The sequence below is a fragment of the Phyllobates terribilis genome, unplaced genomic scaffold, assembly GCF_046119375.1.
Source record: "Phyllobates terribilis strain yellow unplaced genomic scaffold, ASM4611937v1 Scaffold_4__5_contigs__length_816908805, whole genome shotgun sequence".
Classification (NCBI taxonomy): domain Eukaryota; kingdom Metazoa; phylum Chordata; class Amphibia; order Anura; family Dendrobatidae; genus Phyllobates; species Phyllobates terribilis.
Window position 1 is genome coordinate 162181797 of NW_027362764.1, and position 15658 is coordinate 162197454.

At 40.5% G+C, this 15658-nt stretch overlaps 1 protein-coding gene across 2 annotated transcripts in view; it reads left to right on the forward strand.

The window, feature by feature from the left end:
* Positions 1–15658, forward strand: part of PALS2 (protein associated with LIN7 2, MAGUK p55 family member) — a 170369-nt gene that overhangs the window by 107998 nt on the left and 46713 nt on the right. For both annotated transcript variants that reach the window (XM_073677868.1, XM_073677869.1), the window contains exons 4-8: positions 205–351; positions 2468–2695; positions 2809–2940; positions 5290–5389; positions 6950–7018. In XM_073677868.1, the coding sequence (XP_073533969.1) occupies positions 205–351; positions 2468–2695; positions 2809–2940; positions 5290–5389; positions 6950–7018 (676 nt within the window). The remainder of the gene's footprint in view (positions 1–204; positions 352–2467; positions 2696–2808; positions 2941–5289; positions 5390–6949; positions 7019–15658) is intronic.

A 15658-nucleotide genomic window follows, 5' to 3' on the forward strand; every position in this document is an offset into this window, starting at 1 on the left:
ATGCAGAGTCAAGTGAGGACCTTCCAGATGTTTATAGTCTCTAGGCAGTCCTAAAGTAGTTACATTTTTTGCAATAGTGTCTATTTTCATAGCACCCAATAAATGCATGTTAACAAAAAAAGTATCCCCAAAAGTGGACAACCCATTTACTTGTTTTGGCCGCACAGTAATTACTTTACATTGCTGACCTTTATTTTCTTTCAGAGTCTTTTAGAAGCCCATGACATAGTTGCATCAAAATGCTACGACTCTCCCCCTTCAAGTCCTGAAATCAATGCAGTGAATAATCAGATTGCTCCAGTTGACGCTATCCGCATGGTTGGCATTCACAAAAGAGCTGGAGAACCTTTGGTAAGTCATTTGCAAATTACAGCTTCAAAATTAAATGTAAACAATGCTAGAAGTCGTATTGTGCAACATTTGTGTTTTGCCTCTGTGCGCTTTTTTTCCCCCAAGTTTCCTGCCAAATTAGATTACAAGTCTTAAGCATCCTGCAGCTGGCACTAGGAGCTATGGCGCTTTGACTAGCTGCACAACATATTTGAGCCTCCTTTGCGGTCTTCGTTTTTCATCTTTGTTTGGCTTTTCAGGGCACCAAGATGTAAAGTATACACAAGTAACTTAACTGGTAGAATATATACATTAAACTGGTCACATCCACTAGAGAAACATTTTTGGGATAACCACCCGAAATGGTATTTAGAGAAGATTGTGTATAAGCAAAAGTTCATGATGTAATTAAAAATTTGTCATACAAAATCTGGTCTGCATAAAGGAATGGTGCAGAAAAAAAAAGCTGCAGTACAAGAGCAGCTCTTGCTCTGGTGGACCTTGCCCGTCCATGCTTGGTAGTCACGGTTTTCCCTGCTGAGAGTTGGAGAAGCTGGACTAAGGTTGGACATCCACTTGTAAAGTTTCACACATCTATGTTCAATGTATTCGGACCATGATGCACTGACTGGTCGTGTGTCTCCTGATCTGACCAGAGCGATGGGTATTTTAATGTAAGCACATTACTGATTGTGAACAGAGGGGGCAATAAAAAAATAAATAGCTGGAGTGCTCAATTGTATTTATTCATTTGTGTCGATTCTGTCCATATACATAAGCCATAAGAGAAAATGAACCCTATTCATCCATCGATGTATGTATAGATGTGCAGAGCAGTACTGACATCTGGATGTTTAGTACATAGTCGCCCTTGTTTCCTTGGCTGACTATTCATCTACATTATGGTACAGTAATAACGTTAGCTGTAAGAGGAGGATTTGCAGCTGCAGACAAGTATCTGGAGTCTGCAGAGTGACGTAGTCATTTTTATGTTTGTCGGATGAATGTGATGATTATACCCGCTTTAGTTTGCGGGGTGTGCGGTACCCTGTACAATACGAGAAGTGCAGAACTACATCAGTGATTAGAAGAGCGAGGTTGCACTAAGACAATATGTAATCAACCGCAGCGATCTCCACTGTGCGGAGCCGTCACCGCCGCGTCTCTCAAAAGGTGGAATCGACCTCAGCCTAATGATGCTTGATTGTGTATAGATATTCATGGATGTCATTCTTGTATAGCCACAGATACCATCCTGATCTCCAGGAAAATAATCGCCTTGTAAACGGGACCATTGTTCCCAACAGCTTGATAATTGTCCGCCATTGACAGAACGGCTCACATGTCTTTCTCAAGGCTTTAGTCTTCGCTCTACAAGCTTGTAACCAACACTAATCTTTGTAAAAAATACTAGTGATGACATATAAATGCTATTCATGCAAAATTAAATCTCAATAATATAGTTTTTTTATTGTTTTAGATGTATATATCTAAGGGCTATGCTTTGGGTCGGCATTTACTAGTTTTTGTACTTGATGTTTTAGTGACTTGTCCAAATGATTTTTGTATATTTTCTTTATTTTTGTCTGTTTTTATAGAATTTTTTTTTTCTATATTGAGTGCTAATTAGGTTAACCCCTTAACAACCTAGGAGGGGTTTACCCATCGCAGTCAGGAGCTTCTTACTACTTGTGATGGACACATTTGTCGCCCCTGTACTAACGAGATAAGCAACAGAAGCCTGGCTGTTATACTAGGTCCAGATTTTAGCACAACTAATGGGCTCGGGAAAAACTCTAAAATGACGGAGAGGGGCGGACGTGGTAACATAATTTATTGCTATAGGAGGCTAGGTTACTGAAGGAAATGGTGGCACTCAGGGCTATGCTGAGCCTGTATTGCGGCTGTCCTCTGTAGTAGGCATTGGTGATCACATGATGACTTAAAATAAAATAAAAAATGTTAAAGTCCACAAAAAAAATGTAATTCTTGCTGTTATAATTTCTTTACATCTCATATCAAAAACTTCCCGATTGATAATGTTGATCTATATATCTGGCAGCATGGATATACCTAGATAAAATAGTTTTTTTTTTCCTTGCATATATTTACCATGTTTTGTGTCTGATATTTACAGGGCGTGACGTTTAAAGTTGAAAATACTAATTTAGTGATTGCTCGAATTCTTCACGGTGGGATGATCGATCGACAAGGTCTTCTCCATGTGGGGGACATCATTAAGGAAGTGAATGGCCATGACGTGGGAAACAATCCAAAGGAACTGCAAGAGTTGCTGAAGAGTATTAGTGGTAGCGTTACTTTAAAGATACTTCCAAGTTATAAAGATGCCGTAACCCCCCAGCAAGTAGGTACCAACCCCATCTGAACTGTTACCTGTGGATACTTTTTCTGTTAGTAAAAGATAACGTGGGGAGCATAGGTCGCATTATCTTTAATAATGCATTGTCTTCTTCTTAGGTTTATGTGAAGTGTCATTTTGATTACAACCCATTTAACGATAATTTGATTCCTTGTAAAGAAGCCGGATTAAAATTTTCCAAAGGAGAAATTCTGCATATTGTTAATAGGGAGGACTCAAACTGGTGGCAGGTAGGTGCTGATAGCCTTGTTGTAGCTAAATTTTGTTCAGTCAAATTCTGTTTTAGATGTGCAAATAGCCTCTTCAGAGAGGAACTCTAGTGGCACCTATTTGAAGTGGCAATCCTAAAAGTCAAGATCAACCCTTTTAATGAGCCTTGCCACTTGACTTAGAATAAAAGCCAAACTAGAATTTCAATTTGCAGAAATGTGTTTCGGTGTGTTGCCCCTCCGCAGTGCAAAGCATTAAATCTGATTTGGCTGTATGAGAGCTGCAGCTGGTCTCTCGCTTGCTCCGGATTACTGATTAGTCCGGAGGAGAGGGAAAGGGAAGCGGCTGCTGATCGGCGACCCAACAGTGTCACGTGAGCCCTGAGCGAGCCAGTGCCGACACTGCTGGTACAGCATCGGAAGCAAGTATAGGTGGTGTTATTTTACATGGTGCTTGAGAAAGTCTTGTCCAAATAGTGGACAACCACTTTAACTGCATCTTTGGGAAAACAGTAGGATCCAGGCATGTCCAGTTTTAATGTGCCTGAGCCTTCTGATGAGAGAAGGGTCTGGTGGCTTAAGCCCATGGCGGAGGTATTGCCACAACCACTTAGTCTGATCTGGAAGTTTCCTATAAAAGTCAGTGCTATGAGTATTATTAGATGTGTAAATCTAGATCAGCCAGCAGTAAGACTGTCTGATGAGAGGGTTAATGATTCCTCGCACATTACACTAAAAGTGTAGTGAAATTCATTTTATGTTTCCTTTAATGTTTTCTGCAAAACAGGCCTTGATTTTTCTCTGTGATCGATACAATTACAGCTCTTTGCAAGAAAGATGTTGCCTTAGCTCTGGTAGTGGCAGGCGTGTTTTACACTTATCAGCAATTTCCCCACTTCCCTGCTTCTTGTCAATACTGATATTTTTTTTTCCTTTTTTTTTATATTGTTTGTTCCCAATGTTATTTGTCACTTGTCAAAAAACACAATGGCCTTATTAAGTCCCCAGCTATGTCCGAAGAACAATGGCAGCATTAGACTCTTGGCATCTATATGTAATTTACTATGAATTTACCCAGCAATAGACATTTGGGCGACTATTTTAAGAAGCCTCTCCCCAAAAAATAAACGTGCAGTTGGAAGTCATAAAAGTTCTTCCATCAAATTGTTTTTAAAATTCTAGATTTATTTTCTTGTATATATTTTTGAGAGCATTTTGTGATTTATATACTATTACTGCTTAATGGGCTACAGAAAAGTCCTTTAGTGTGTGGTATATAGACTGGTCTTATGGTAACCTGGCAGTGCTAGGAAAGTGGGCACAGACAACCCTAATGCCCCCCTTATTCAATAGATAGCTGTTGGCCAAACTATCTTTCTTCCAAGTCCCCATACACAGGACTGCTCGGTTTGGATGAACATTCTGCGAGAGAGCGGCCATCATACTCCTCCGGCAGCAGCTCATGTCCTGGAGAACAGAGATATCGGCCGTTGCGTCTCCAACGTGAAAGATCCCCCTCTCTCCTGACATCTGTTGGGATGAGTCAGGAGGTCTCTCATACACATTAGACTGTCAGTCCATCCTGCCGATATTGACAGGTTTGGCCATCGTTAGGCTGATGTGTATGGGGTATTGCAGCTTCTGCTGTCCATCCGCACCGGCGCTGTTCCAGCAATGTTGGTGTTAGTTCTTCTGGCGCTCGCGTGACAATGGCTTCTGCGAGGACGTGACAATCAGCGTCTCCTTATGGGCTGAAAAGCTCACAATTACCTTGGATGAAACTTCAAACATCTGTGGGAAGTGTGAGGAAATGGAGGCCATTAGCGGGTGTTAATTGGCTGCTTTGCTGACGTGACATAACAATGTCATGTGTGTCTGGATCCAGGCCGGCATCTCTGGAATGGCACTGTTGCTGCAGACGAGTAACAAGCTTTTCTTATTTTACTCCAAGGACTTGGGAATTTAACAAAAGGTTGTCTACGTAGTGGATATTACCGTTCAAATGTCATTCACAATTCTCAAGTCATTGCCTGACATGTTAAATGCTGCTGCCCCATGGAGTACAATGGATACCATTCGTTTCCTGGAGACTGCTTGCTCTAAAGAAGCTGGTTTCTTATGGCCACTGCATGGAAATGTCCGGTCACTTATTGAGCAGAAAATGAGCCCTTTTCTTCTGGTAGATACGTGTAGCAGCTCTAGTTGCATGAATGGATTGTAGAGACGGGCGTGCCAGGAGTATAAACTTTGTGCTAGTTTGAGATAAGGCCCTACCTTTGTTTTTGGTTCCTGCCCACCATAAAGGCCTGTGTATTGATTGGCAGTGTGTTGTATGTGTTGGACGCTAAATATTTTGTTAACTTTTTACAGGCAAGTCATGTAAAAGAAGGCGGAAGCGCAGGACTCATTCCCAGCCAGTTTCTGGAGGAAAAGCGGAAAGCGTTTGTGAGGAGAGACTGGGATGGAACAGGTATCGCTGTGTACTGGAATAATGGGATGTAAGATTCACTGCTGGACGTGTGCCTAGGCCTCAGCATAGATAAGACATTTACTAATATACCTGAAAAATCCTGTTAAGGCCATGTGCACACGTTGAGTGTTTGTTCAGTGTTTTACATTAGTATTTGTAAGCCAAAATCAAGAGTGGAGCAACCAGAGCAAAAGTAAAATAGAAACACTTAATCACTTCTGCATTTTTCACCCACTCCAGATTTTGGCTTACAAATACTAATGTAAAATACTGATATTGAGTAATACTCAATGTGTGCACGTTGCCTAAGGGGTTTATGTCATCCATTATATGAATGGCAACTAGAGCCAGAAGTGTTTTCACAACTTCACCACAATTTATCCCCCTCCCCAGTTTTGCAGTACATCGAATGGTAAAATGAATTGTGCCATTCAAAACGTCTAGCAAAAAAAGTCCTAATACATTAATTTCAACAGAAAAATAAAAGTTTATGGCTTTTGCAAAAGGGAGGAAAAAACAAAAACTGAAAAAAAAAAAAACCTGAAAATTGCCCCGTTGGGATGGAGTTATGAAAGTAGTATACAAGGTCTTTACAGCTTATAAAGAAGTAGCTGCTGTGTTGCTCCCCCTCTGCTTGTCAAATGTTCAGTTACATGGATTTTGGGTCCAGGATTTAGGAGCAAGCAAAAGAGCATGGGTGGGAAAGGTCACTCCCATACTCTAGTCCTGGTCTTACAGGCCTAATAACAGGCAGCTGGGTGAGCTTGGCAGAGTGTGTGGTGTTGAGCAGGAGAAAGACCTTTAATAGTGGACAGTCTATATTAGAGACTGAGAAGTGCCTGTAATACCAAGTTGGTGAGACCATTTGATTTACTTTGCCTTACCAAGAGAAAAAGGACTGTTTTGTTGTTCATCTGTGATGAAGAAAAGTTGTTTTCAGTCGGGAGCTGTAAAGTTTATGAAGCACAATAAACTTTATTCTGTTTTGATATAAACACCCTGTGCCTGTGCGTATCCAAGCGGCTATGAGTAGTATGCATGTATATAGAAATATAGTATGTAGGTGATGTACTTTCTGGTCAAATACATTTTAACTTTTTATAAGCTATTGCTATTTTCCTTTGACAATTTGAGTTTTATGCCCTGGCAAGTTTTACAATCATATGGTCATTTGAGGTTCATAGTGTCAATGTGGAGCTGGACCCCAATGAACTGGAGGCCAAATTGAAATGTCTTTTGCCCTTATTAGACAATCCTTGTCAGAAGTTTCCCTAGACCATAATCTGATTAGTGTCTCCCTGCTGTACTCGCTACATCAGCTGCAATCTTCTGAAACGTGAGTGTTCAGTCTCTCTGCAGCAGCATCGGGGGGCAATCACGCATTGCACAGTGACCATTCAGACCCCGGTATTGTGTGTAATGCAGGTGCGGACCGGTCCCTCAGACACTTTATAGCCTCTCTCCATCCTGAACGGAATCAAGAGTTTATAATATGTCATGTAACGTGGGATTTCTAAAATATAGGCACTCTTTTAACGGTTTTCTTTGCTTTCCCTTCAGGGCCGTTTTGTGGTACGATAACAAGCAAGAAAAAGAAAAAAATGATGTACTTGACTACGAAAAATGCAGGTAATCTTTTCGGCGCAATATTCACATATTGGGTATCCTGTGGTTGGAGAGCATACCCAAATCCATGGGGAGAGTTTGTCCTCTGGTAATGTTTTATTCTGTATGTTATGCATTGCTCATGGTATTCTACTGTGTGACATACAGTTTACAGTGTGCTGAGTGCAGTTTCTGTAATTATTGTACTTGGCAATTAATTTTCTCTTCTATACGCTATATGCATCTTCACTGAATCCTCATGTAGATCTCCTGTAAAATAAGACCTTGAGGATAAAAATTCCCAGACTCCTATAACTGCAGCATTGTAGGCTACAACACTATCTTAGCCCATGTGAACATTTATGGCATATTGACAGGATATGCCACAAACGTCTAAAAGATGTGGGTCCCATCCCTGGGACTCTCGTGTATCTTTTTTTTTTTTTTTTTTTTTTTTTTTGGACTAAGGCTCCATCCCGCCCTGTTGAAAACGTCAATTGTCTGAGCTCTCATAGAAATGTATAGAGAGAACCGCATATTCAGGACCATCTCCCCTGTTTTGGCAACACACAACAAGCTCTCATCTGTTAAACAGTTAAGGCATATTTTGTAAGAATGCCATAATTGTTATAGGTAAGAAAACCCATTTAATCCTGTGTAAAAATTCAATATGCTTCAGTAATTCATTGCCCAATGATGGGGGTCCAGTGTAGAAATCTGTGGACTGTAAGAGCTTTGCTTGCACTGCTTGTGTTTCAGGAGGTTTCTCACTTCGTGAACGGATTGCATATGCCATCATTTTATGAACAGTGGTGGTCTGACCTCTGGGATCGTCACTAATTTTACCACAAAGTACTGCGTCTTATCTATTTTTATGTTTTTCCCTGCTCAGAAGCACTTCCAGCCACCTAGCGGTGCAGGAAACTACAGTGCCCATCATTCACTTGAATTGGCAATGTTGCAATTCTCTGCACATCCAGAAGTTGCTTTGTGAGGAAAAACTCTACAACCCCTTCCCGACATGTGACATAATAGTACGTCACATGTTGGGTGCCAGTTTATGGATGCATTGCCTACATCTTCCTGTAACAGATTACCAATTCACAGAATAGAAATAAAAAAGCGAGCAAATCAGTTGTGAACCTACAAGAAAAGCCACACTTTATATAGAGAAAACAATTTTATTAAATCATTATAAAAAAAGCAATATAAATGCATCAAAAATATGAGAGGAAACATTCCCCTTGGGAAAGCTAAGTTCGAAACTCACGTCGAGGCGCGGGTACTTGGAGATTGGTATTGTTCTACAATGTTTACTTACCTTTATTTATCTTTCAATATTAGTTTTTATAATTTAGATATTGATATTCTGTTTATTAGATGGGCTATAAATACATCAAAAAATATATAAAATGTTCCAGAGGAAATACAGCACAATAAGCAGGTCTCAGGAGATCAAGGTATCACTGTTGATGGAAAGTGAGTTGCACAGAATTTATCACATGAATGTAATCAAAATATATAATACATATAAAGTGCAATTGCATAAGTATATATAATCATGATCCCATAAAATCAATACATATACATGTGTTAAAATATGGTTTATAAGGTGCAGTTCATAGCCCATCTAATAAAGATAAATAAAGGTAAGTAACAATTGTTGAACCATACCAATCTCCAAGTACCCGCGCCCGGACGTGCATTTTGCACTTGGCTTTCTCAAGGGGGATGTTTCCTCTGGAACATTTTATATATTTTTTGATGCATTTGTTTTTGTTGTTTTTTGTTTTGTTTTATAATTTATTAAAAATGCATCTTCCTGTAACAGCAGCAATCTGATCTTGTTCTGATCACTGCTGTGTAACCATATAAATGTTGTGGTCAATCATGGCATTTAAAGAACATGATCCCTGGATGCTGATGGATTGTTATTGGAGATGAGGGAACCCGAACTGTAAAGTTTGAGGTTCGTACGGGACACCTCGTGTCCAGTGCTGAATTCCGAACTTCTCCGGGAATTCCGTTTTACAGTTCGAGAGACATGTCATATACTCCCCTACTGTTGCTCTCTCCGGTGTCCAGCGCCTTTCTGCTCTGCTTCTCAGTGACATCGCTTCTCTGCAGACTGTCCGGGTCATGCTGCGTTACCCGGAAGTGGCTTTTACAATGTTAGTCTATGGAGCATTACAACAAGGCTCTATTGGCTTACATTGTAAAAGACTTCCGGCTTAGGCATAGAGTAAGCCGGCTAGTCACAATTGCGGTGACATTACTGCGAATCAGGGAAAAACGGCGCCGGACACCGGAGAGAGCAGCGGCAGGTGAGTATATTAATACAACTTAAAATTAATGAGAGGGCTTCTTTAAAAAGCCATCATAATATTGTATGTATTGCAAAATGGTATTTATCTCTTATTAAAACTACTGCTTGCTGTGTCAAAATATGTAGATTAGCGCCATAATCGTACTGACATCATGTTATTTCTTGTTACATTAAAAATGACCTGACAATGATAGAATCACTTGTTTATATTATTTTGTTTTTATCCATTTCACTGCATTTGTTTGTTTTTTGATTTTTCCCTTTTTTAAAAAATGAAAAATAAAGGCCTTTATATAGCTTTATTGTAAAAAAAAAAAAAAAAGAAGTTATTATGCTGGGAACAATGGGAGGCCAAAAAAAAAAACCTCAAAAAAATCACCCAGGCATGAAGGGGTTAATTGATGCCAGTGATCATAATAAAGACTGAAATCTATAAGTAAACATGCTAAGATTTTAGCATGATATTTTTATGCTAATTATTTTAGTGTGTTAGGAAAAATGCCCACAATCTTGTTTGTGACAGAGAGAGAAGGGCTGTACTTTGTTTTTCTACAAAGGGAGTGCTGTGGGAGCGGAGGGAACCTCAGTGTCTCACACCGAAACGTGTGAAAAGACTAGATTTCCATCAAATGTCCTGTACAGGGAAATATTTGAAGGTCTGTATTTGTTTTTGCATTTTGTAAATTACGCTGGTAGGTATATTTTAGCAAAAGTCTTGCTATTGTAATTCTTAACCAGCTTTTCCAGGATTCTCTTAACTCCTTAGTGACCGAGCTAATTTTGACCTTTAAAGTGGTTGTCCGGCTTTAAGCTACAAGTCTGCTGTCACTCTGTGTTCTGCCCACTGTGAGAATTCACGTGACCTCATGTATATGATTTGCATACTATCCGTCACGTGTCGACTAGACTTGTCCAGCCTCACTCAATGCAAGTCTATTGAGAGAGGCCAGACGCGTCTAGTCAGAATGTGGCCATAAGTATGCAAATTACATACTTGTGGTCACATGACCGCCCGATCTAGGCGACAGCACTTGAGAATTATACATACTGCAGACTTGTAGCCCTTTCAACCCCTTTAATGCACAGGCCAAACTTTTAAAATTTGACCAGTGTCACTTTGAGGTAATAACTCTGGAACGCTTCAACGAATCCCAAGGGATTCTAAGATTGTTTTTTCGTGACATATTGTGCTTCATGTTGGTGGTAAATTTTGGGCAATATAATTTGCGTATATTAATGAAAATATCAAATTTGAAAATTTCGCAATTTTCAAACTTTAAATTTGAATGCCCTTAAGTCAGAGAGTTATACTACACAAAATAATTAATAACATTTCCCAAGTGTCTACTCTACATCTGGCTCATTTTTGAAACATATTTTTTTATTTTTTTTGGTAGGAAGTTATAAGGGTTAAAAGTTGACCAGCGATTTCTCATTTTTCCAACAAAATTTACAAAACCATTTTTTTAGGGACCACATCACATTTGAAGTCACTTTGAGAGGTCTTTATGACAGAAAATACCCAAAAGTGACACCATTCTAAAAACTGCACCCCTCAAGGTGCTCAAAACCACATTCAAGAACTTTATTAACCCTTCAGGTGCTTCACAGGAATTTTTGGAATGTGGAAGAAAAAAATGAACATTTAACTTTTTTCACAAAAATGTTACTTTAGACCCAATTTTTTTTTATTTTCGCAGGGGTAACAAGAAAAAATGGACCCCAAAATTTGTTGTGCAATTTCCCCTGGGCACGCAGATACCCCTTATGTGGGGAAAAAACACTGTTTGGGCACACGGCAGGGCTCGGTAGGAAAGGAGTGCCATTTGACTTTTTGATTGTAAAATTTGCTTGAATAATTAGCGGACGCCATGTTGCGTTTGGAGAGCCCCTGATGTGCCTAAGCAGTGGAAACCCCCCACAAGTGACCCCATTTTGGAAACTAGACCCCCCAAGGCACCTGTTTGGATGCATAGTGAGCACTTGGAACCCCTAGGTGCTTCACAAATTGATTCGTAAAAATGAAAAAGTATTTTTTTTCCACTTTTTCATTTTTGCCAATCAATTTGTGAAGCACCTGGGGGTTCCAAGTGCTCACTATGCATCTAGATAGGTGCCTTGGGGGGTCTAGTTTCCAAAATGGGGTCACTTGTGGGGGAGCTCCAATGTTTAGACACACAGGGGCTCTCCAAACGCAACATGGTGTCCGCTAACAATTTGAGCCGATTTTCCATTCAATTTGTTAGCGGACACCATGTCGCGTTTGGAGAGCCCCTGATGTGCCTAAACAGTGGAAACCCCCCACAAGTGACCGCATTTTGGAAACTAGACCCCTCAAGGATTTTATCAAGGGGTATAGTGAACATTTTGAACCCAGAGGTACGACACAGAATTTGATAACATTAGGTCATCATATTGAATAAGTTATTAGTCTTGAGCGCAAGTGCTCGCTACTTGAGTTTGCATCGGGTACTCAAGTATGCACCATGTACTGCGTGTGCTCGAGTCCCTGCCCCGCATGTTTCACGGTTATTAGACACCCAAAAAAAAAACCATGCGGGGATCGCTCTTGCATGGCAGGCAATCCCCACAAAGTTTTTTTGGCCGTGAAGCATATGGGGCGGAGACTCGAGCATGTCACTCAAATACCCACGATACTCAATGCATACCAGAGCACCCGATGCAAACTCAAGTAGTGAGCACTTGCGCTCAACACTAGTCGCCATATCGTCATCTTTTTTTTCTTACTTTTGAAAAAAATCCCAACCCCAGCCCTAACCCTAGCACAACCCTAACCCGAGAGTTTATTTTTTACGCCGTTCCTCGTGCAGTATAAGTGATTAGACGACTTTATTCTTCGGGTCGGTGCGACTACAGCGATACCAGAATCATATGGGGTTTTTATGACTGACAGCTGTCACACACTAAAAGACGCATCTTTTGTAAAATCTAGTTTTTGCATCGCCATATTTTGAGAGCTATAATTTTTCCAGATTTTGGCAGACAGAGTCATGTGACGGCTTGTTTTTTGTGGGATGAGTTGACGTTTTTATTGGTGCCATTTTCAGGCACGTGACATTTTTTGATCGCTTTCTATTCAGATTTTTGGGAGGCAGAATAAACAAAAACCAACAATTCAGGAATATTTTTTTTTATTCTGTTCCGCATGTGGTAAAATTGATAAGGCAGCTTTATTCTTCGGGTCAGTACGTTTATAGCGGTACCACATTTATATTGTTTTTCTATGTTTTGCACTTTTACAAAGCAATTTTATAGAAAAAAATATTTTTTGGCATCGCTTTATTCTGAGAGCTATAGCTTTTTTATTTTTCGGCTGATGGAGCTGTATGGTGGCTTGTTTTTTGCGGGACAAGATGACGTTTTCAGCAGTATCATTTTTATTTATATTCGTCTTTTTGATCGCGTGTTATTTCATTTTTTGTTTGGCGGTATGGTGATAAAGCATTGTTTTTTGCTTCGTTTTTTATTTATTTTTTTTACAGTGTTCACTGAAGGGGTTAACTAGTGAGACCGTTTTATAGGTCAGGTCGTTCCGGACGCGGTGATACCAAATATGTCTACTTTTATCGTTTTTTTTGTTTTTTTTTCATAATATTTATTGATGGGTACATTATATTTTTATTTTTGGTGGATTATTTGTTTTCTGTTTTTAAAAATATTTTTACAATTTTTTTTTTTTTTCCCCACTTTGACAGTTTTTTTACTTTTTTACTTTGTCCCACCATGGGACTTTCACTTTTTTTTTTCTCTGATCGCCTGCATAGCACAGGAATGGAGCACCATCCCTGTGCCATGCAGGCTGTCAGCGCTGGACAGGGAGAAGATAGTTTGGAAATGCACTGCGCATGTCCAAAAAATCTTCCTGCTGTCTGGTGACCCGGATGTTGTCATGACGATATCGGGTCGTCATGGCAACATCCAGGAAGCCGCGGCAGACAGCGCTGGAAGCCGGAAGAGGAGGGGAGTACACCGATCACCTCCCCTTAGCCACCGCAATGCTGCGATCGACTTCGATCCTATTTAGTCCCCTCCAGAAAATATTAGGGCCCATTCTACCAGGGCTATGTCCGCATCATGGGCAGAAAGAGCAGGGGCATCGGTGGACCAAATCTGCAAAGCGGCAACTTGGACAAATCTGAACACCTCCTGCAAACATTATAAATTGGACATTCTATCAGGCCAAAAGATGGCCTTCGGAAGGAAGGTCCTCCAAGCAGTGGTCCCACCCTAAAATGTATACTCTGGTATTCTCCTGATGGTGCTGTCAGGAGGGACGTCCTGGAAAGTAGGCATTAGACCTACCGGTAATAGGGTTTCCAGGAGTCCCTCATGACAGCACCCATTATATTCCCTCCCTAAATATTCCTAAAAGGCTATGTGAAATTAACATAGATTGTTGAAAGGCAAATAAAATAGAGTTGCATCAATCCTGGTGTGGTACTTCAAAAATCACTGGAGTTGGGGTGGAGGGAGGGGCCTTTTAACCTCTTGTGTGTTTCCTGTCCCTATCAATGATATGAAGGACGACCTCCTCATGGTGCTGTCATGAGGGACTCCTGGAAACCCTGTTACTGGTAGGTCTAATGCCTACTTTTTACAACAAGAAGTGATGTGTTCAATTTAGGGAATAAATTTGGCGCTGCAGCCCCCATACGCCACATCCGACACGAAGGCTATGTTCCCACGATGAGCGTTTGGTGAGTTTTTGACGCTGCAGAATTTCTGCACCTTTTATTTAAATTGGGTTACTTGCAGGGGGGGGTGGTGTTTTTTTTTTAACATACGTTTTGGTGCTGCGTTTGTCTTTTTGTTATGTCATGCTTTAAATAAAGCTGCTTTGTTTTTGATGCTTCCTGGTATTTGACTTCTACAAAACTTTATTGCTATACTTAGGTGCGGATTACATGCGTTTTTGATGCGTTTCTGCAGCAGTAACGCACTAAAAGCGCATGTGCGTTTCCCCTGTGGATCTAATGCAGGTCTACAGGGAAAATCCACACAGAAAACTCAACGTACCCACAAGAGTAATTGACATGTTGCGGATTTGAAACACGCACCGCAGGTCAGTTTACGCTGAGTAAAATAAGAGCACAGTGGGCTTCTATAAATCCCATCCACTTTGCTGGAACTGTAAGACGCTGTGTTTTTGACACGGCAAAAATACGCAGCGTCAAAAATGCACCAAAAGCTCGTCGTGGGAAAGTAGGCTAAAGGGCCAATTCATGAAGCTTGATGTTTCATACACTAGTCTTAACGAAGGACTCAGTTTTAGTACAATGCACCGAATACATTTAGAAGTGCACACCACTTAATGAGTTTGGCGCATCTTGTGTATGGTGTGTGCTTCCTCTGCTCCTTACCAGAAATGCTATTCCACGTTGTTCAAAAATGTTGCAACTTCAAAGAAATCTATGTCAGAGAGAGAGAGTATGCTGTTTAATACAGAAAAGTACAAGACCCAATATAAAAAAAACTTGAACATTGAAAACTATGCCAGCGGATTTCTGGCACCTGTTGTTCACTTTGAAACAAAGGACAAAATCAGACTAACCTCTGATAAATTGGAAATGACTCTCCTTTCTTGTCAGTGCTCACATGACTGTTAGCCTATGAATGGTGGCTTTAATGCCTAAAAAAAAGGCCAGTTTTATTCCCTGTTCCTTGTTCACAATGGCATAGACAAGAGAGTTGTCTGATAATACCAGAAATGCTATTATCCCAGCACAAGCAGTCTAAGGGTTATCTCCAAGACTATCTCCAAAGACGTTGGCATCCCGGCTTCAACAACTCAAAATTTTATCAAGAAGTTTGCTCCTCATGGATCAGTCAAGAACCTTCTAGGGTGTGGTGGAAAGAGGAAAATGAATGAGAGAATCATGAAATTTAGTATTAATGTGGCGACAAAACCCCATAAATCCAAAGAGTTTGGGCTGAACTGAAGACATTTGGCGTGATGGTTTCAACCCACCTCTTACACCACCAACTGAACAAAACAGGGCTGTATGGGAGAGGGACAAGTAGGACCTTACAACTTAATAATAATGACCTTTATTTTTATATAGCGATAACATATTCCGTAGTGCTTTACAGACATTATGGGCACTGTCCCCATCAGGGCTCACAATGTAAATTCCCTATCAGTGTGTCTTTCGAGTGGGGCTGGAAACCGGAGAATCCGGAGGAAACCCACGCAAACACATACAAACTCCTTGCAGATGTTGTCCTTGGTGGGATTTGAACCCAGGACCCCAGCGCTGCAAGGCTGCAGTGCTAACCACTGAGCCACCGTGCTGCTCAACTTAAAGAAAGACCTAAAA